Below are 19,176 nucleotides of genomic sequence, written 5' to 3'. Positions count from 1 at the left end.
TAAAGGCAAAAAATGGAAGGCCACAGTTAGTTCCATAAGTTGTTTGTCAAGAATTATAATTGGAGCTGTCAAGAAGTAAGGGTTCTTATAAAGAAAGGATTGGTTAGGGTCAGAAATGGCTATATAGTTACAAAGGGGAGAATGTTGAAACTGCAAGGTTGTAGTTAGCAGAAGTTTTAAAAATGTCTCGTGCCTGTTATCAAACTGAACCTGGGTCTGCTCACCTACTTTCTTCTGATTGGTTGCTGGTAAGGTCACAGGGTGATTTTCAGGAATATTCATCATCAACTTTCTGTTTCCAACCAGTCTCAGGCCTATGTGCTTGTTGTCATCATGTAGTCACCATCCTCCACCTGGCTGGAGGTCTTGTTTCTGCAAAACAACTCAAGGATATGCATCAGATTGTTATCTGTAACCTTTCAGAAGGAACTAGAATTCCTGTGAGTGTTTTATCACTGAACTATTGTTCCAACTCTCATTACTGGTTTTGACTGCTTTTCCTTTCTTTCTACACTCTCACCTCCCTAATTAGTAACTACTTGAATCTGCTCTTTGGAACTCAGGGAAGGCCTAGAAAACTAAAGTCTTTCTCTATGTACAGGAAACAAGGGAGACTTCCCTGGTAGCACAGTGGTTAAGACTATGTGCTCCCAACGCAGGTCAGCCTGAGTTCGATCCCTGGACAGGGAACTAGATCCCACATGCATGCCTCAATTAAGAGTTCACATGCCACAACTAAGGAGTTCACCCACAACAACTAAGACCTCACACAACCAAATAAATAAATATTAAAAAAAAAAAAAAGAAAGAAACAAGGGGGACAGACTTTTGTACCCAGGAGGGCCCTGCAGGGTCCTGTTCAGTTTCAGAAACAAGGGTGCCATTGCTTGCAGAGCCTGGTTCAGCTGGGCCTCAGAGGCACCTCTGTAACGTCTCTTCTTGTGCTTTTCCTCTTGGTCACCTCTGCGTGGACCCAGAACTCTAGAAGCCCATACAGGTGGGAAAAATCCAGAGTCCATAACAATGCCATCCCTAAAGGATGCAGGAAGTTCCACTCACCTGGTGTGCACTGCATCTTAAGAGCACTTTGCTAAGCCTTCACTGGCTCAGTCACTGTACCTGCAGACTGAAGTGATTTCTGGGTAATACAGTTCCCAAATGAAGCATGTAGATCTCCGAAATGTGATTCTTTTTCATACTTGAAAACACGGGTACTTAAATGCTTAGCAGGAAAGGTGAAGACAATGTTTAGACTTGCCAGAAAGGTAAAAATGAATAAAGAAGCTGTACTGTGGTATGTATTCACTGGCCTAACAAATGTACCACAAGCACCTAAGGAGTTTCAACCACAATAGTAGGTGCATGGGACATATTGGGAATAGGGTTGTCAGCTGTTTCATGTATACAGCACAAGTCCTGTATTTCACAATTTTGTCCACAGTCCTTTGACTTCGTCAGCACGACATAAACATCGTACATCCCGCTTTTTGCAATGATTTCCAAAACGCCATCAGTTAATTTGGACAATGCTTTATGGTTTCTCTCAGGTTTGGCTGAGGGAAGACTAAAAACAGATATTAACAAATAAAGTGCTTACTTTACATAGTCAGGAAAGGGAAAATGTGTTCCTTGGCCACAGTCCAAAGTCATGAACAAATAATCATCGTTTCTAAGAGATAACTTTCGATGAATACATGTGTCCTCAAAATCAGCAGGGTCAACGACAGCCTCAACAGAGAAACTAAGCTTCTGGAAGTTAGCAAATCATTGATAGGGACAAGCTTTTGAAATTTAACCAATCGGTGATAAGACTACCGCTCCCCAACCCGAGTCCTGAAAGACAGCCAATCAGTGACAGCTCCAGGCTCCTAAGCAAAAGTCAATCAGCAACTACCTCAGTTCCATGCCCCAGCTTCTTAAAGTCAGCTGGTCAACAGGAGTGACCACACTAACACTGCGGAAAGTCCAGAAATCCTTCAACACACACTTCTGAAATTCCTCCATTCCTTAATGACTGGCTCCATAAAAGATAAATGCAGCTCAAGCTTTGTTCTAGGACACTGTCTGACAACTATAGCTCTCCCTCGTATGCATGCATAAGGTCCACATTTTTTGTATAAATATTAAGTTCAATTGATTGTTAGCTCAGAAGTTTGTAAACTTTTCAATGGTTCAACATTTGTTTATGGTTTCTTATGAGTTTAGAGTTAATGGCTATGTATAGATGGCAATTTGGGTGGGGATGCAAGGAAAAGAAAAGAGAAGGGCACTGAAACCTTACTGAGGCAACGGGAATATTCATTGACAACTCTGATGATGGGTTCAATGTCTATACATATGTGAAAATATGTCATGTTGGACACTTTATATAAATGCAGTTAATCTACATCAGTAATCCCTCAATGAAGCTGTTTGGGGAAAACTTTTTCCCATAAAGCGTTAAAATGCTATTCCTTCTAGAATATCAAACAACTGACAAAGCTGTACTGATCATCAGGACCCTCTCCCCACATCTTACATGAGTCAACTCTGATTCTTTGTCTACAAAATGGGGGAATAATGGAAATATGTCCACTTGTGTCACCAAGAATGATGGCTAGGACACAAAAGACCCATCCCTGAAGAAGAGAATCTCCCTTCACTCCCTCATGAGGTTCCTGCCTTGCCATTATTGTTTGAGGGAAACAGCCCAGAGAGGCTACAGGGATCCATAAAACCTCTGGCTCTGCTGCTTTGCCAATAAACTGGCTACGGGGACTGGTCTGCAGATCCCAAGTTCTGTACACTCTCTTTCCACCTGGCCAGTTACTCAGATATTCACAGAGGCCCCTTTGGAAGTGGCTAATCCACTCTACTTTGGGGCAGTCTCCAGCAGTCCAGTCCCTATTAATCCAGTCACAATTTCTGTACACAATATGGTTCCCAGCCTGGGCCTTGTTAAAAGTTTTATGTCCATGGACATAAACCTACATGATTTTTCTTCCTCAGGACACAGAGCTTCTAGGTGGGTATCAGGAGAAAGCTATCTCTCAATAATGCCATGGAACATCCACGAAGTTCATGGTACTGTCAAATACGTTATTGTTTGCAAACCAACTGCCCCAAGTGACTGCGGAGCCACAAATAATCTTCACAACCAGGGCAGGAGATCTTGGTGCAAGGGTCATTCAGACTTTCCTAGGAGGCCTCAAGCAGCAATGCAACTAGGCCAAATCTACACTTAGAGTTGTGCTTTGTCCTCCTGCTGTTTCCTTTGGAGCACACAAAGTTGAGAGCCCCAGAAGTCTGTACTTTTTATTCTGGCAGAGCCCAATTCTGTTCTCAACCCACAGCATACAGTAAACAGAAACCCAAGAGTAAAGGTGGCTTAAACAATAAGACCTAGGGGAGGGATGGAGTGGGAGTTTGGGGGTAGCAGATGTAAACTTTTATACAGAATGGATAAACAACAAAGTCCTACTGTATAGCACAGGGAACTATATTCAATATCCTATGATAGGGCTTCCCTGGTAGTACAGTGGTTAAGAATCTGCCTACCAATGCAGGGGACCCGTGCCCGAGCCCTGGTCCAGGAAGATCCCACAGGCCGCGGAGCAACTAAGCCTGTGCACCACAACTACCGAACCTGTGCTCTAGAGCTCGCAAGCCACAACTACTGAGCCCATGTGCCACAAATACTGAAGCCCGCACGCCTAGAGCCTGTGCTCCGCAACAAGAGAAGCCACCACAGTGAGAAGCCCGTGCACCACAATGAAGAGTAGTCCCCGCTTGCCGCAACTAGAGAAAGCCCGCACGCAGCAATGAAGACCCAACACAGACAAAAATAATTAAATTTATTTATTTATTTATTTTAAATCCTATGATAAACCATATGGAAAAAAATATACATATATCTGAATTCCTTTGCTGTATACCAGTAATAAACACAACACTGCAAATCAACTGTACTTCAATAAAAAAGAAAGAAACAAAGAAAAACACCCAATAATAACTTTATCGCAAAAACCAGCAAGGTGAGCAGTTCCTAGGGTGGGTAAAATGGAGGCTCGAAAAAATCTGTTAAGAATGTCATAAGACAATCAATAATGACCCTGAAACAAGGGAAACCTCTGTAAGCTGCCAGCCAACAGTGGATGGAGTCCTCTGTCCAAAGTGGGTGATGTCCACACCTGAACAAATCAAAGGGGTGGGCATGAGGTCTCACCAAAGGGCTCAAATGGCTGGCGAATACTCCAGGAAAAGCAAGAGACTACAGCAATCTGTTCTCCCTGCTTTCTAAAAAAAATTGAGATATAATTAACATATAACATTTATTAGTTTCAGATGTATAACATAATGATTCAGTATTGGTTTATATTGCAAAATGATCACCACAATAGGTCTACTTCACGTTTTCCTCATAGTTACATAAGTTTTTTTGTGTTGAGAACTTCTATGATTTACTCTTAGCAAGTTTTAAACACCCAATACAGTATTACTAACTATAGTGACCATACTCCCTGCCAGCTAATACCAGGAGAGTGGCTTCTATAATACACATGGGCAGTGACAGAACTCCAGTGACGGCCCCAGGCAGGTCTGAAAGTGCAACAGAGTTCACCAGTTTCCCACAAACCTGGCCCTTACCGTGAATCTCCCTAGTGAGGATGTCTGGATGTACGAGATGCAGTTTCTGGGGGATATCTCCCTCACAGGGGCTAATCTCCAGAGCTTACATCTGTTATTATGTTAAAAAGCCAAGAGCACAGTGGCTGCACGTGTAACATCTTTCTCCAGTGTGAGCTTCCTGGTGCTGAATGGAGACAGACTAGTGGCTGAAGACTGTCCAACATCTGCCGTACTCCTAATACCCTGCTGGGTGTGGAGTTGTTCTGTAAGATCAAAAGGTTCTTGATGGTGGAACACACAGAACAATGACACTGGGATACATGAAAGACAGAACTGTTTGTTACTTACAGCTCAGAATGAAAGACGTTAGACAGGGCAACAAAGAGGGCTGAGACCAGGGACAGGATTAACAGAAAGCTGGAGCTGTGGTGGGCAGTTTATATTTGGCAAGAGTGATGGTATTAGCTAGGTTTCATGAGCTGTCTGTGGATTGGCTATTTTGAATAATTGTATGGGTTCCAGAACATAGGAGCTATCACTAAATGTCTGACACCTTGGTGTCTGGTAGTCCAGAGAATGAGAGCCTGATAAGGAAAGTGGTTGGGGTTGTGGGCTTCATCAGCTGTTCTAGAAGGGGAACGGACAGTCCTTCTCCTGCCAGGGCTTCAAAACTGAGTCAAACCACTTTCAAAAACTTAAAAAGTATATATCAAAATGCTGTGTTATTGACATACACAAACATATAGGAGAATGGAATAAAAGAGCACAGAAACAAACCTTCGCATACATACTCAGATGTTTTTAAAGGGTGCAGAGACCATTCAAAGAGAAATGAGTTTTTGCAGCAGGTGGTGTTGAAAAAACTAGATAATCATACATAAAAGAATGAAGTTGCACATGCACCTTACATGATATAGCTGTATCGGTGTAAAATGGTACAGCTACTATGGAAAATAGCCCCTTAGTTCCTCAAGAAATTTACATATTGAAATAATGATCCAACAATTCTCCATCTGGAAACACACCTAAAAAGGACAGAAACCAGGGCCTCAAAGAAATATTTGTGCAATCGTGCTTACAACAGCATTATATGCAATAGCCAAATAGTGAAAGCAACCCAAGAGCCCACTGATGAAGGGATACAGAAAAAGTAGCATATACATAAAATGGAGCACTACTCACTCAAAAAAGACGGAAATTCTGACACATGCTAGGACGCAGATGAAACTTGAGGACATTGTCTTCAGTGAAATAAGCCAGCCACAAGAGGAGAAAAACTTTATGATTCTTATATAAGGTACCCAGAGTGGACAAATTCATAGACAGAAAGTAGAATAGTTGTTGTCAGGGGATAAGAGAGCGGGGATGAGGAGTTGTTATCTAATGGGTTTACTTTCAGTTTTATAAGATGAAAAGACTTCTGAATATTTGTCTGCACAAAAGGTGAATGTATTATTACCGATAAACTTACAGTTAAATATGGTTAAGACTGTAAATGCTATGTTACAAGCATTGTACCACAATTTAAAAAAATTTTAAACACCTGCATAGCAGTACTTCCCAGCACTAAATCAGACCAGATTTTCCCACATTCACTGCATTTATATGGCTTTTCTCCCATGTGAACGCTCTGATGAAAAACGAGCGTAAAGTGGTCTTTTAACGTGCTTCCCACACTGGCTGCACTCATAAGGCATTGGCCTAGTGTGAGCTCTCTGGTGTTCAATGAGGCCAGATCTTCGTGTAAAGAACCCTCCACATCCAAGGTGCTCATATAGCGTCGTTTCAGTGTGGATTTTCTGGTGCTGAACCACATGGAACGGTCTGATTAAAGTCTTCCCACTTTCGCTGCAATGGTTTTTCTGGTGCTCAACAAGTATGTGTTCATGGCTAAAGGTTTTCCCACATTCACTGCACTTGTAATCATTCTATCCACTTTCAAAGGTCTCCCTGCCCTCCATGTCGCTGTGTGTCTTCCCTCGTGTGAGGGGCCTGGTTCTGGAGAAGGCCTGAACTGGCCGGAAAGTCCTTCCCTCCCGTTCAGCACGTCAAGGTCCTTTCTGCCACGTGAAAGCTGCAGTTCTTCACCAATGAAGTCCTCCCTTCATCCCATCTGGGGAGTTTCTTCCTACTCGGCTCCTTTTGGTGCTGGGAAAGACTCACCACACACGGGTACACCTCTTGCTTGTGCTGTGTCCCATCATACTCAACCAGGCACAAAATGTCTTTCAAGAGTGGACCACACATCACATTAAGAATGAGACTTCTGGGACTTCCCTGGGGGCGCAGTGGTTAAGAATCTGCCTGCCAATGCAGGGGACATGGGTTCGAGCCCTGGTCCGGGAAGATCCCACATGTCGCGGAGCCACTAAGCCCATGCCACGACTGCTGAGCAGGCACTCTAGAACCCGTGAGCCACAACTACTGAGCCCTGATGCCACAACTAATGAAGCCCATGTGCCTAGAGCCAGTGCTCCACAACAAGAGAAGCCACCACAATGAAGAGTAGCCCCTGAGTGCTGCAACTAGAGACAGCCTGTGCGCAGCAACGAATACCCAATGCAGCCAAAAATAAAAAGATAAATAAATTAATTTTAAAAAAAAAGAAAAGAATGAGACTTCTGGATAGATGGACCTGGCTTTGGAGTCTTGACCTGTGACTCTATAACTGCATCACCTTGCTCTGAAAGCACCTCCTCATCCTGGGCTCCATGTTGAAAACCTGGAAGGAGAGACATGCCAATAAACGTGGCCCCAGCAGAAATGTGTCTCAGACACACCCAGCAGTAAGTCCTTAAGATTGCTGAGATGCATGGGACCAGAGCCTGTGTGAGGAAGGCCTGCTGTGCAGAGCTGAGCTTGGGAAGCTCATCTGATCGCAGAGCACAGACGATGGGTAAGAACACGAGGAAGGGTCTTCAACTTACCTTTCAACAAAGCCTGGCTACTTGTGACTGGTGAGCAATGAGTAGAAGGCTGTGTCCAGACCCAGAATGTCTGAATGCATCACAGCAGTTGGGCTACAAGGAGTATTTAAGGACACATGCACATATCCCAACACTTTAAGTGCAGGTCAATGTTGACAGCACTGCAAAGGGAGCAGTGGAAGGGAATGGGTGAGAACCAGGGCCAGAAGTGAAGAGTCAAAGCATCAACAGCGGGCTTCCCTGATGGCGCAGTTGTTGAGAACCCGCCTGTCAATGCAGGGGACCTGGGTTTGATCCCTGGTCCGGGAAGATCCCACATGCCACGGAGCAACTAAGCCCGTGCGCCATAACTACTAAGCCTGTGCTCTAGAGCCCGCATGCCACAACTACTGAAGCCCGCACGCCTAGAGCCCATGCTCTACAATGAGAAGCCACCACAATGAGAAGCCAGCGCACTGCAACGAAGAGTAGCCCCCACTCGCTGCCAACTAGAGAAAGCCCGCACGCAGCGACGAAGACCCAACACAGCCAAAAATAAATAAACTAAAATAAACTTATAAAACAAAACAAAACAAAAAACATCAACAAGAAAGTAAAGGTAGAAACTCTTGAAATCTGTCGCTGGTACCACACACTGGTGGATATAGGACACAGGCCTGGTGTGATGGGAACCCAGCTCTGATACCTCACCATTTCCTCACCCCCACACAGGTAGGCCACATTCCTTTCAGCCTCCCTTGATGCTGCAGGAAAAACATCCACCCTGTCAGGCACCCAGGGCCCTCCTATTGCTCAAGGTGAGAAACCACCTGGGCCTGAGGAGACCAGTCAAAGAGGAAAGACAGGGAAAGGGAGTGGGCCCCGTCCCATGAGATCACACATTCTAAAATTATAAGGACATTAAAGGAAGGTCTTAAAGGAAACAAGCCAGTGGTCCCCTCAAGTAGTGACCAGGTCAGTATGTGAACATCCTGGCATAAGCAGGCCCCAGAGTCTGTCAGCAAAGGACAGTGGAAGGCCTGGGACACCAAGGTTCCATGCCTCTGGACAGAGTCACCCAACCACGGACAGGGAAGGGTGGTGGGATCTTTCACACAAACATCAAGATTTCTGACTCCTGAGCCCTGTCTTATAAGACCTCAGAGCAGCAAGGATGGGACTGCTGGGAGAGAAGGAATACAGTGCACAGAGCCCAGCGCTGGCACCAACGACACACATGCCAGGAAACCAGGAAAGGAAGCAGTGCCCATGGTCTCACTGTGGGAAGCTCCGAGGTTTCACTTGGCTTGATCTGACTCTGGTTTGCTAACAGCCTCATATTAACAGCTTGAAACTGCCCAGGGTTGGAGCATTTATACCAGGGAAATTGGCAAATGCAAGAATCAAGGGTTGGCTGGGGTTTTTTTCTTTTTACTAACTGTCTAGACTTAAAGTAATGGAAACTATGCTAATAATTAGGACTACACATGGTGAGTAATGTTGTAAATAGCAGAAACATTTATTCCACCCAGCAAAGTCACTGAAGAAAAGTCAAGTTCCAACACATTTATTGTCTTCTTATGTACTAAAAAGAAGACATACATCTGACAAAAGAACATAAAAATGTTCAACATCATGAATCACTAGGGAAATACAATCAGACCACAGTGAGATACATCTCCACACTTTTAAAACAGATAATATTAAAAATACAGGCCATACCTACCTAGTTCTGGTAAGGAATACAGGGGAACTGGAATGCTCCCATACTGCCGATGGGAATGCAAATGGGTACAGCCATTCACTTTAGACTAAGAATCCCTATGTTCATATAAAGAATTTTATGTACACGTTCATAGTAAGCTTATCTGTGATAGCCAAACTGGAAACAAACCACAAAACCTCATCCTTTAACAGAGAGATGGATAAACAGTCAAATGTTGGTATATTTAAACAATACATTTTTCAGATATTAAAAAAATGGTCTCTTCATGTAGACAAATTAGATGATTCTCAATATAATTATGCATCGTGAAAGAAGAAAACAAATACAAAAGTAAACATTAAGATCACAGTGATATTAAAAGTCTAGAAAACACTACCTAATTGAATGGGAAAAAAGTAAATCAAAGGACTTCCCTGGCAGGCCAGGTATTGGAAATCTGTGCTTTCACTGCCACAGCCAAGGTATAATCCCTGGTTGGGGAACTAAGATCACATAAGCTGTGCAGCATAGCTGGGGGGAAAAAAAAAGTAAATCAATACTAGCTACCTGAGAGTCCTGGGAGAGATGTCAGAAGTTGATATGGGAATGATGGATGTTTGTTATTATGATGATGATTCCATGGCTTTAGAAGTATTAAAATTTACCAAGCTGTACATTTTAGGTATGTTCATTTCAATGCATACAAACTATACAGCTCAATTAAATTGTAATAGGAATTGGTTTCACATAAAAATCTGAACTTCTTTTCTGAATCTCTTTTCAGTAAAACTGTGGCAACCACAGCTCAATTCCATCACCTCTCCTACTCTCATGAGGGGATTCTGTCACAGCAGCAATGAAGACTGGTGAGCAATAAAACGTGTTTCCACTTAAGTTATCCAGGAACTCTGCCTGGGTCCTAAAATTCACATGCCTGAACTACATGATTTCCACTCTCATTCCCCATTGTCTTCACTGTGCAACAGTGGACTTCAGATAAAAAATTGGCAGATGCTATAGAAATCCTAAAACCTTTACGTTATTCAGTCTGACACAGACTGGGGGCTCAGGGGGAGAGAAGTAGCTCTGTACCTCCTGAGAATTTCTGCAAAAACCTTATCCTAAACAGCCAGTCATGGGAACATTCGTGGATGCAGCTTTAGAAAAGGCTCATCCCTTCTTGTTGCTAGTCTCTCACATCCTATTAATTCCCAGAGTGTTTCTGTACCAAATATGGTTCCCTCCTGATATCTGTAATCTAACACTCATGAACACCAGCCTACCACATTGCGTACATCATAGCACACGTGGACATTATGGCACACGGCTCTTTTCCAGCTGGACCTAGAGAACTTTTCTCTTGAACGGTACTGGGGTCATGATGTGACATCCCATGTGAAAAAAGAGAACTTATGCAGCTCCAAAAAACACTGGTGGTTCATACAACTGTCCTCATCTCAGGGTGACCTCGGGACCCACCAAAAATTCTAACATCCAGGTCACAACATTAGTCCCACAGAGCCCTGCAGTCTACCCCAGGAAACCTTCAACAACAATTCAAATTAGTGAAAACTATTCTCCATGATACTATCCCCAGTGAGGTATACAAACTTTGGAACACCCACAAAACCTACTCCTCTTCATCCTGAGAGTCCAATTTGCTTCTCAACATCAGTCTAAAAGTAGACAAACCCCAAGATGAAAGGTGGCTTAAATAATAGTTTTTATTATGGCATAGAGCAGAAAAACTGAGGCAGATAATTCCCAAACAGGGTGACTTGGACCTGAATAAAATCCACCATTAGCGTGGTATTAGACAATGCCACCAAAGAAGGCAAACCACTGTGAGCCACCAGGAGAAACTGGACTGGATCCCCATGATCAAAGCTGCTTTGGTCCTGTCATAGGCAGTTGACAGGAACTAAGAGAATGACAAAACCCAAGTGCTCAGGGTATCCATGCTTTTCTACAAGGGATAGGAGAGCACAAAAGCCAACCTACCCTGATCACACTGAGGTGACTGATTCCAGTATTGGGATCTGCCACTTAGTAGAGATAAGAAACTCACAGTGACATTAAGTATGGCAAGGGCCCTGCACAGGTCAGAAGTAGAGCACAGCTCCTTAAAAGCTTCCTATGAACCTGGAACTTATAGGCAATCTGCACACTAGGGCTGTTCAGATGTATGGCATTCAACTTCCAGATGATGACTCCCTCACAGAGCCTATTCAGTATGATGTATTAACTAAGGAGACAGCTCATTCACTGCTCTCCTCATCTCATTTGAAGGCCTTTCTCCAGTAAGAACTTTCTGATGATGAATGAGGTTAGACCTTCAGCTGAAAGCTTTCTCACGTTCACTGTGCTCACAGGATCCATCTGGGCTGTTAAGTTTCTGGTGCTCAGTCAGAGCAGACTCTGACAGAAAAATTTTCCACTTTTGCTGTACTGGCAATGCCTTTCTGTAGCATGAGCTTTTCAGTGTTGAGTAAGCTGGGAGTTTTGGCTGAAGAATCCTCCACATACAGTGCACTCATATAGTTTTTCTCCAGTGTGAACTCTGGTGCTTAATGACAGTGGAGTATTGACTAAAATGTTTCCCATATTCAATGCACTTATAAGGCCTTTCCCCAGTGTAAACTCTCTTGTGTAAAACGAGAGCAGTTTGGCTAAATCACTTCCCACACTCACTGCCCTCAGAAGTCTTTGCGCCAGTGTGAATTCTCTGGTGTACAATAAGGTTGGAGATTTGGCTAAAGAACTTCCCCTTTCACTGTGCTCATAAGGCCTTTCTCCAATATGAATTCACTGGTGCCAAACAAGTGTGAGTGGGTCGCTATTTAAAAGGTTTCCCATGGGCTTCAACCAAAGACACCTCAACTAAAGATCCTGCATGCCGCAACAAAGATCAAAGATCCAGGGTGCTGCAACTAAGACCCAGCACAGCTAAATCAATCAACCAATCAATAAATATTTTTTAAAAAATAGTTTTCCCACATTCACTACACTTATAAGGCTATTTTCCACTGTGGACTCTCTGGTGCTTAACAAGTGAGTCTTTGCGGCTAAAGGCTTTTCCACATTCACTGCACTCATAAGGCCTTTCTCCAGTGTGGACTCTCCAGTGCCGAACAAGACTGTCTTTATAAATGAAGGTTTTTCCACATTCACTGCATTCATAAGGCCTTTCTCCAGTGTGGACTCTCTGGTGACGACAAAGGTTTACTTTAGAAATAAAGGTTTTCCCACATTCACAGCACTTATAAAGCAGTTCTCCAACATGGAGTCTCTGGTGCTCAACAAATGACTTTTTGTGTCTGAAGGCTTTCCCACATTCACTGCACTTATAAGGCCATTCTCCAGTGTGGACTCTCTGGTGAACAAGTGACTTTTTGTGTCTGAAGGCTTTTCCACATTCACTGCACTTATAAGGCCATTCTCCAGTGTGGACTCTCTGGTGCTTAACAAGTGAATTTTTGTGTTTGTAGGCTTTCCCACATTCACTGCACTTATAAGGCCATTCTCTGGTGTGGACTCTCTGGTGCTGAACGAGCGAGCTTTTCCAGCTGAAGTCTTTCCCACACTCACAGCACTCATAAGGCCTTTCTCTAGTGTGGATTCTCTGGTGCTTAACAAGTATCCCTTTAAAGCTGAAGGTTTTCCCACATTCACTGCATTCGTAAGGCCTCTTTCCAGTGTGGACACTCAGGTGATGAGCCAGTTTGTGTTTGCAGCTGAAGGCTTTCTCACATACATAGTATTTATAGAGGCTATGTCCATTGTGAAAGGCCTCTGCACACTTGGCGTCCTTTTGTGGAGTGACCTGGTGCTGGAGAAGGCTAGAGCTACCAGGGAAATCCTTCCCAGCCTCCTGGCATGTGAAAGAGTTCTTGGATGCATGGACTATGTTGCTCCTCATAAAGGTCTTACCCATGTCTCTTCTAAAGGGTTTCCCTCCACTGTGCTGGTGAAATTTCACACCTGACACACACAGTTTCTGGACAGGAATTGTTCCCAGGTCTTCAGCTACACACAAACTACTGTCTAAGGCCAGGCAGCACCTCTCCCAGGGATAGGACTTCCAGATGGACAGGTCTGTCTTTGAAGTATTTATTTGTGGCACTTCTACAGAAACATTCTGCTCAGAAGTTATCTCCTTGTGCTCTGCTCCATGCCAACAACCTGAAAGCACAGACATATGGATGAACTGCATGTAGATTTTGGAAGAAGGAGGCGGCCCCATCACAAATATGTGTGTGATGTACCAAGAAATAAATCCATGGGACTATTTTCTGGACAAGGGATCTGGCAGCATGTTAAGGAAAGGGCCTCTGTGCAGCACTGTGCCTCTCCATGTCACAGAACAGGGAGGACTAACCAGGCAAAAGACACAAGGGTGGTGGGAGCTCATGGAGGAGCCACGGGTCCACAACTCACTCTTCCAGAAACAGTTTTGACAGGCCTTGGTTGCTGGTGACATTTGTGTGCTGTGTGGAAAGCTGTATCCTGGACCAGGAAAATCCGACTGTCACTGAGTAGCTGGTATAAAAGGAGTATTTTATAAATAGGTGCAGACCTCATGACACATTAAGTGTAGGCCAATATTGGAGAGCACAGCAGAGTGAGGATGGAGAGGTCCAATAAAGAATGGAAGACAGAGAGGTGAGGGGTAATCCTGGGTTGAAAGTCAGAGTAGAAATGAAAGAAGGAGCAAAGTATCATGAATGGGTAGGAAAGATAAGATATGAGAAAAACAGTCACTGTCCTTGGCACCAAAACAGTGTTCAGCACAGGACATGTGCCTGATATGATCTGAACCCAGCCATGGTATTACTTCCTCCCCCTGATGCCAATCACCAGGGCCAGGCCCACTTTGAGCCCCCCTAGCTGGGGGTGGAGTCATGTCCACTCTGTCACGTACCCAGGGTTCTCCTCCCAGCTCCAGTTGGAGAACAACATGGAACCTAGAAGTTGCAATTTCTGAGGGAAAGATAGCACAGGTGAGTGGTCAGTACTGGCCAGGGGAACAACCAATTCCCCCAAAAAAAACCTCAGGAAAGAAAAATAATGTCACAAAAATACTCGTTGAGGAGAGTATCATAGAAACAGCCTAGTGGACCCCACAAATAGTGACCATGTTGGTTCACAACAATGCCTGGTACACTCAGTGCCCAGGAAATGTCACCTAAAAGAGGACAGAAGCTGGAGCACAGAGATGGCATGAGCCTATATAGTCAACGTACCTGGGAGTGGCTGAGAATTATGGAACCCACTGAATAAATTCCAAGTTTTTGAAGCAGAAAATCTTCACTGAACAAACCTCAGAGCAGGTGGTATTGGGGCTCCTTGTGAAAGGAGGCAGTCTACACACTCACCCAGCCTTGGCACTTACAGCACAGATGACAAGGAAGCATTAATAGAGATGTGCCCACTGTCTAGCTGTGAAAAGAGCAGACTTCCCCTTGGAAAAAGAAAGAAAGGCAGGGAGTAGCTCAGGATTCTGGGATAGGTGTGAGGGTCTTACCCAATGACGCAACAAGTACAAAGGTCTCCAGCAACACATCGCGGTACAGGAGTCTCTGGGCCTCATCAAGAAGCTTCCATTCCTCCTGGGAAAAGTACACAGCCACGTCCTCAAAGGTCACAGGGCCCTGTGATGATGGGACAGATTTGTACATAAGCAGCCTCTCTCCCCAGGACCCCATAAGTACTTTTAACCCCAGCCTGTACTCACTCTGGGTTCACCATCCACCCCAGCTCTGTGACTTAGAGGGCAGTGGGGCCCAATAACTCTTCATGCTTCCTTGATCAGTATGTACAACCCTGAGCAACAACAGGCAGGTGGACAGATAGATACCATGTAATCTGTGAGCCTGGTATGCAGGGCCCTTTCCCTTTCCTCCAAGACAACAGCCTGAGTGTACCCACTATCATGTCTCCCAGACACAAGCAAACTTAGCCCCATCCTTCTCTCTTATACTCCTAGTACTAGGGCCTGGGGCAATTACTTCATACACCTTCCCCACATGCATATTACTCAGTGGACCTCCTCATACATCTGATCCCCATCACCACCACCCGGCCCACAAAATTGGCATGTCTCCTGCCTCCTCACATACCCTTCTGCACATGGCATCAGAAAGTGCCTGCCAATGCAACAGGATTCCACTGTACCCCAACTCTCCACTGCCGGTTCCCCAGCCCTCTTCTGAAGGCTTTTCCACTAGGCCTCGTTCCTGACTTCTACCTCAGTCACAACATGCAGATCTAAATACGCCTGGTCAGGTTCATTTCCATATAGCACATTATGTCTCTTCACCAGTTACAATCTTTGCCCATATAACACCCATTCAAAATCCACACCCACTTGACACACCTTAGGTAAACTCATCTGACGTTGTGACAAACTCCCCAAGTTCTACCACAAAATCCTGGTGAGTGCATAGGAAAAGAAATAAGCACCAGCCGGACTTTGCTATTACTCCACCTCCATTTCTGCCTTACCTCTGCATCAGTTTCATGGCCAATCTCCCATAAAAACCTGGGCCACCTGCTAGACTTTCCCTACCCCCACCTTCCCGCTGATGACCACTCCTGTTGTCTGTCTTTGTGACAGCCTGCCTCTCTTCCCTTGTTGCCTAATGGCATCCTGAAGCCTTCCCCAGCACTCTAGCACTGAATGTTCAGCTGTCCACTTTTCTCCTATATTTGGGGGTCACTGGAACATCTGAGACTCAACATGGCTGAAACCCAGTTCACCTGGTGCTTTCACTGCCATGGGCAAGGGTATGATTACTGGTCAGGGAACTAAGATCCCTGCAAGCCGCATGGTACAGCCAAAAAAAGAGGGAGAGAGAGGGAGCAACAAGAAGGAAATGGCACCAGAAAATTAATTTGTGATAAAGAGGTTGTGGCTAGAATCAGAGTAGTTTGAGATAACTGGACATCATTGATAACTCTTTAAACTTAAGACAAAGGAAACAATCTACAGGACCTGACCTTTACTGCACCCTCATTATATAAACATGGGTTCTTGGGTTCTAAACATCCTGATAGGGATTCCCAGCATCATAACTTTTTAACCTTACCATGATTCATTTTATTCCCCTTCAAAAAAGGATTTTAACAAGATGTCTTAATCATTTTCTCTTCCAATACCACCAGAGAACGATGATGTACCAGTAAAATAAATACTATTAGAAGAGTAATAGTATTACTATCACTGAAAAAGCAAAAGCCCTCTAAGTGCCTGTATACTGTAAAACTGTTAAGTTTACCTAATGCATAATGAGTGTGTATGAAAATACAACTATGGGATAGATTAAGACTAAGTATAATCATCTCATTCAAAGAACTAAGTTAAGATTAGTAACTTGAAGCTAAAAAAGATCAAAACGTGGGAATGTTCATTTAAATATAATAGTAACTTTAATATACACGCTAGACAAGTGCATTCTTTATATATCCCAGAACACATAGCAGATATGACTGCAGTACGAAGTTTATAAATACGAAAGTAGACCAAACAAAAAAGCAAACCAAAAACCATAAACAAAGAAAAGCCTTTAAGAAGAGGATCTATAAAAACATTTTAATCATATAGTAATATCTATAAAATACTTCATAGAAAGAAAAATGAATGGATACTCACGAAAAACATGGGTAAAATAACACCATATTGTGCAAATGAAGAAAAACACAGAATTCTTACATGATTCAATTCATAAAAAATTTTAAAACAAGCGAGCAAAACTAGAATCATCAAATATTTCCCACATGGTTGGCAAAACTATCAAGAAAAGAAAGAAAATGCTTATTTGAAACATCAGCCAGTACATTCATTTTGGGGGGATGCAGATAATTGTTTTGGAAGAACCCCGCAGGCGGCTTCTGGGGGTCCTATTTATATCACATTTTTTGACCTGAGTGGTGAACGGATATTAGTTTTAGAGCTTACTGAACTGCACATTGAAGTTCTCTGCAATTTTCTTTTTCCACGCAGGTCATATTTGAAAATCCGGAAAACCAAGGTTTTGGGGAATAAAAATAACTATAGAACACTGGTAAGAGAACACAGATAAAATAAAACACTGCTGAATGAGAAGAGTTGGGTGAGGGCCCGGATGACGCAGCATTTACCTGAATCCGACACATCTGGGCTGTCGCCGTCGCTAGAGTTTGTGGGCGAAGGTGGGGCCCGAGCACGGACGCCCCTCCCGGCCCCGAGAGAGAGTCAGGCCAAAGAGCAACCACGCCGAGCCTCAGACTAAGCTCAGAGCAGCGGGCACAGCGCCTTCCTGACTCCCTGACCTCGGGCCGGCCCTGCGTTGCTAAGTTCCCCACCTTTGAACACATCCGAGTTTACAAAATGACGACCACGGCAGACGCCGGAAAAGCCGCCCAGACGCAGTCCTCTAGCTCGGAAGTGCCTCTTTACTGAGCCTTTATTGGTCCAGGGGCGCCGAGGAACGGGGGCAGAGCCTTCAGGGTAATGTAGTTCACAGGCCTCCAGGACCTGGCGAGGGGCGGTGCTCCCCTCCTCCAGGAAAGGTGCCGCCTCTCCGCCAGGGTTGCTGGGAGTGAGGCTCTGAGGAAGGGGGCGAGGTTTCACGCTTCTTAAAAGGGACGCACCAGATTTTCATGTAGTCTTTGATGATCACAGAGAGGTACACGGACATAATATATGAGTTGTTCCCCAAACCTACAAAACCAAATGGGCAGATGATACCAGGTTGTCACTCAGACACAAAGTGCATCCATCCATAGCGGGGGTCTAATTAACACTGTATTATTGCTCTTCCAATGGATGTAGGCTAAAGCTTTAGACTCAATTTATGAGTTTCACTGTGTTAGGTCAGGGTCCAGACAGGGCCATGGTGGACAACACAAAGGAGGAATGTGGGGCGGCCAGAAGCAGGGGGACAATTTGTTCCTTCTCTGGCTCCCTCAGAAAAGAGTAGAGCCTGTGACGTTGTCCACTTATGGACACCACTTCTAAACATGCATCGTGAAGAAGCATGTAATGAAACACACCTGTACACACCAATTACCTCGCCTTTTCTCTAACTCTGATTGGCCTTTCCCCACACTTAAGACCACCCTGCCTCTTTATCCCCTAAATATCACAGGCACCTTGCCACTGGGAGGGTGGATCTGAGAATTGTTCTTCTGTGTCCTCACTTGCCTCACTTGTGAATGAAATACTCCCCAGCAAACCTTGGCATCTCAGCGTTTGGCTTGCTGTGCCTCCGGTTCAGTAATAACCTCATACACACAGCTTGAAATTGCCCAGTTGGAGTATTCATACCAGGGAAATTGGCAAACACAACAATGAAGGGTCGGTTGGCTTTTTTATTAAGTGTCTAGGCTTAAAGTAATAGAAGTATCTTAATAATGAGTATACGTAGTAATAATGTTGAGTACAAATACCTATTCCACCCAGCAAAGTCACTGAAGAAAAGTCAAATTCCAACACATTTATTAACTTCTCAGTTACTAATAAGAAAACAGACATTTTGTCAAAGAAGATATACACTTGGCAAATGAACACAAAAATGTTCAACATCATGAATCATTAGGGAAATGCAATCACACCACAGTGAGATATGTCTCCATGCTTTTAAAACAGGAAATATTCAAACTACTGACCATACCAACCAAGTACTGGTGAGGAACACAGGGGAACTGGAATGTTCCCATACTGTCAATGGGAATGCATTTGGGTACAGTCATTCATTTTAGAATGAAACCATGTGCTCATATAAAGGATTTTATGTACGTTAATAGTAAGCTTATCTGAAAGACAAACTGGAAACCACAAAACGCCATCCTTTAACAGATCAATACCAGTGAAGTAATGGTATATCCAAACAGTATATTATCATGAAAAAAATGAATTATTCACATCGGCAACTTAGATGATTCTCAAAGTAACTATGCATGGAGATAAAAAAAGAC

At 44.0% G+C, this 19,176-nt stretch overlaps 1 protein-coding gene across 1 annotated transcript; it reads right to left on the bottom strand.

The window, feature by feature from the left end:
• Nucleotides 1-9,065: 9,065 nt before the first annotated feature.
• On the bottom strand, nt 9,066-18,442 carry LOC111170012 (uncharacterized). The gene is made up of 3 exons (XM_030761156.2): nt 17,359-18,442; nt 14,744-14,870; nt 9,066-13,401 (listed from the first exon to the last, which is right to left on the bottom strand). The coding sequence occupies exons 1-3, from the start codon at nt 17,572-17,574 to the stop codon at nt 12,236-12,238; spliced, it is 1,509 nt and encodes a 502-aa protein (XP_030617016.1). The 5' UTR covers nt 17,575-18,442; the 3' UTR covers nt 9,066-12,235.
• Between the last annotated feature and the right edge of the window lie 734 nt (nt 18,443-19,176).

The sequence above is a fragment of the Delphinapterus leucas genome, chromosome 20 (genome assembly GCF_059928025.1).
Source record: "Delphinapterus leucas isolate spDelLeu-1000000601 "Yukka" chromosome 20, BTC_Dleu_Yukka2, whole genome shotgun sequence".
In the NCBI taxonomy this organism is placed as follows: Eukaryota; Metazoa; Chordata; class Mammalia; order Artiodactyla; family Monodontidae; genus Delphinapterus; species Delphinapterus leucas.
The sequence above is the reverse complement of the archived record's forward strand: the minus strand, read 5'-3'. Positions and strand labels throughout refer to the sequence as shown.

Coding starts and splice junctions, on each gene's coding strand:
- LOC111170012 (XM_030761156.2), bottom strand. CDS start 17,574: ATGTGTTCAAAGGTGGGGAACTTAGCAACGCAGGGCCGGCCCGAGGTC. Junction 14,871..17,358: donor CCCAGATGTGTCGGATTCAG/GTAAATGCTGCG, acceptor CCATCATCACAG/GGCCCTGTGACCTTTGAGGA. Junction 13,402..14,743: donor TGTACTTGTTGCGTCATTGG/GTAAGACCCTCA, acceptor CTGTGCTTTCAG/GTTGTTGGCATGGAGCAGAG.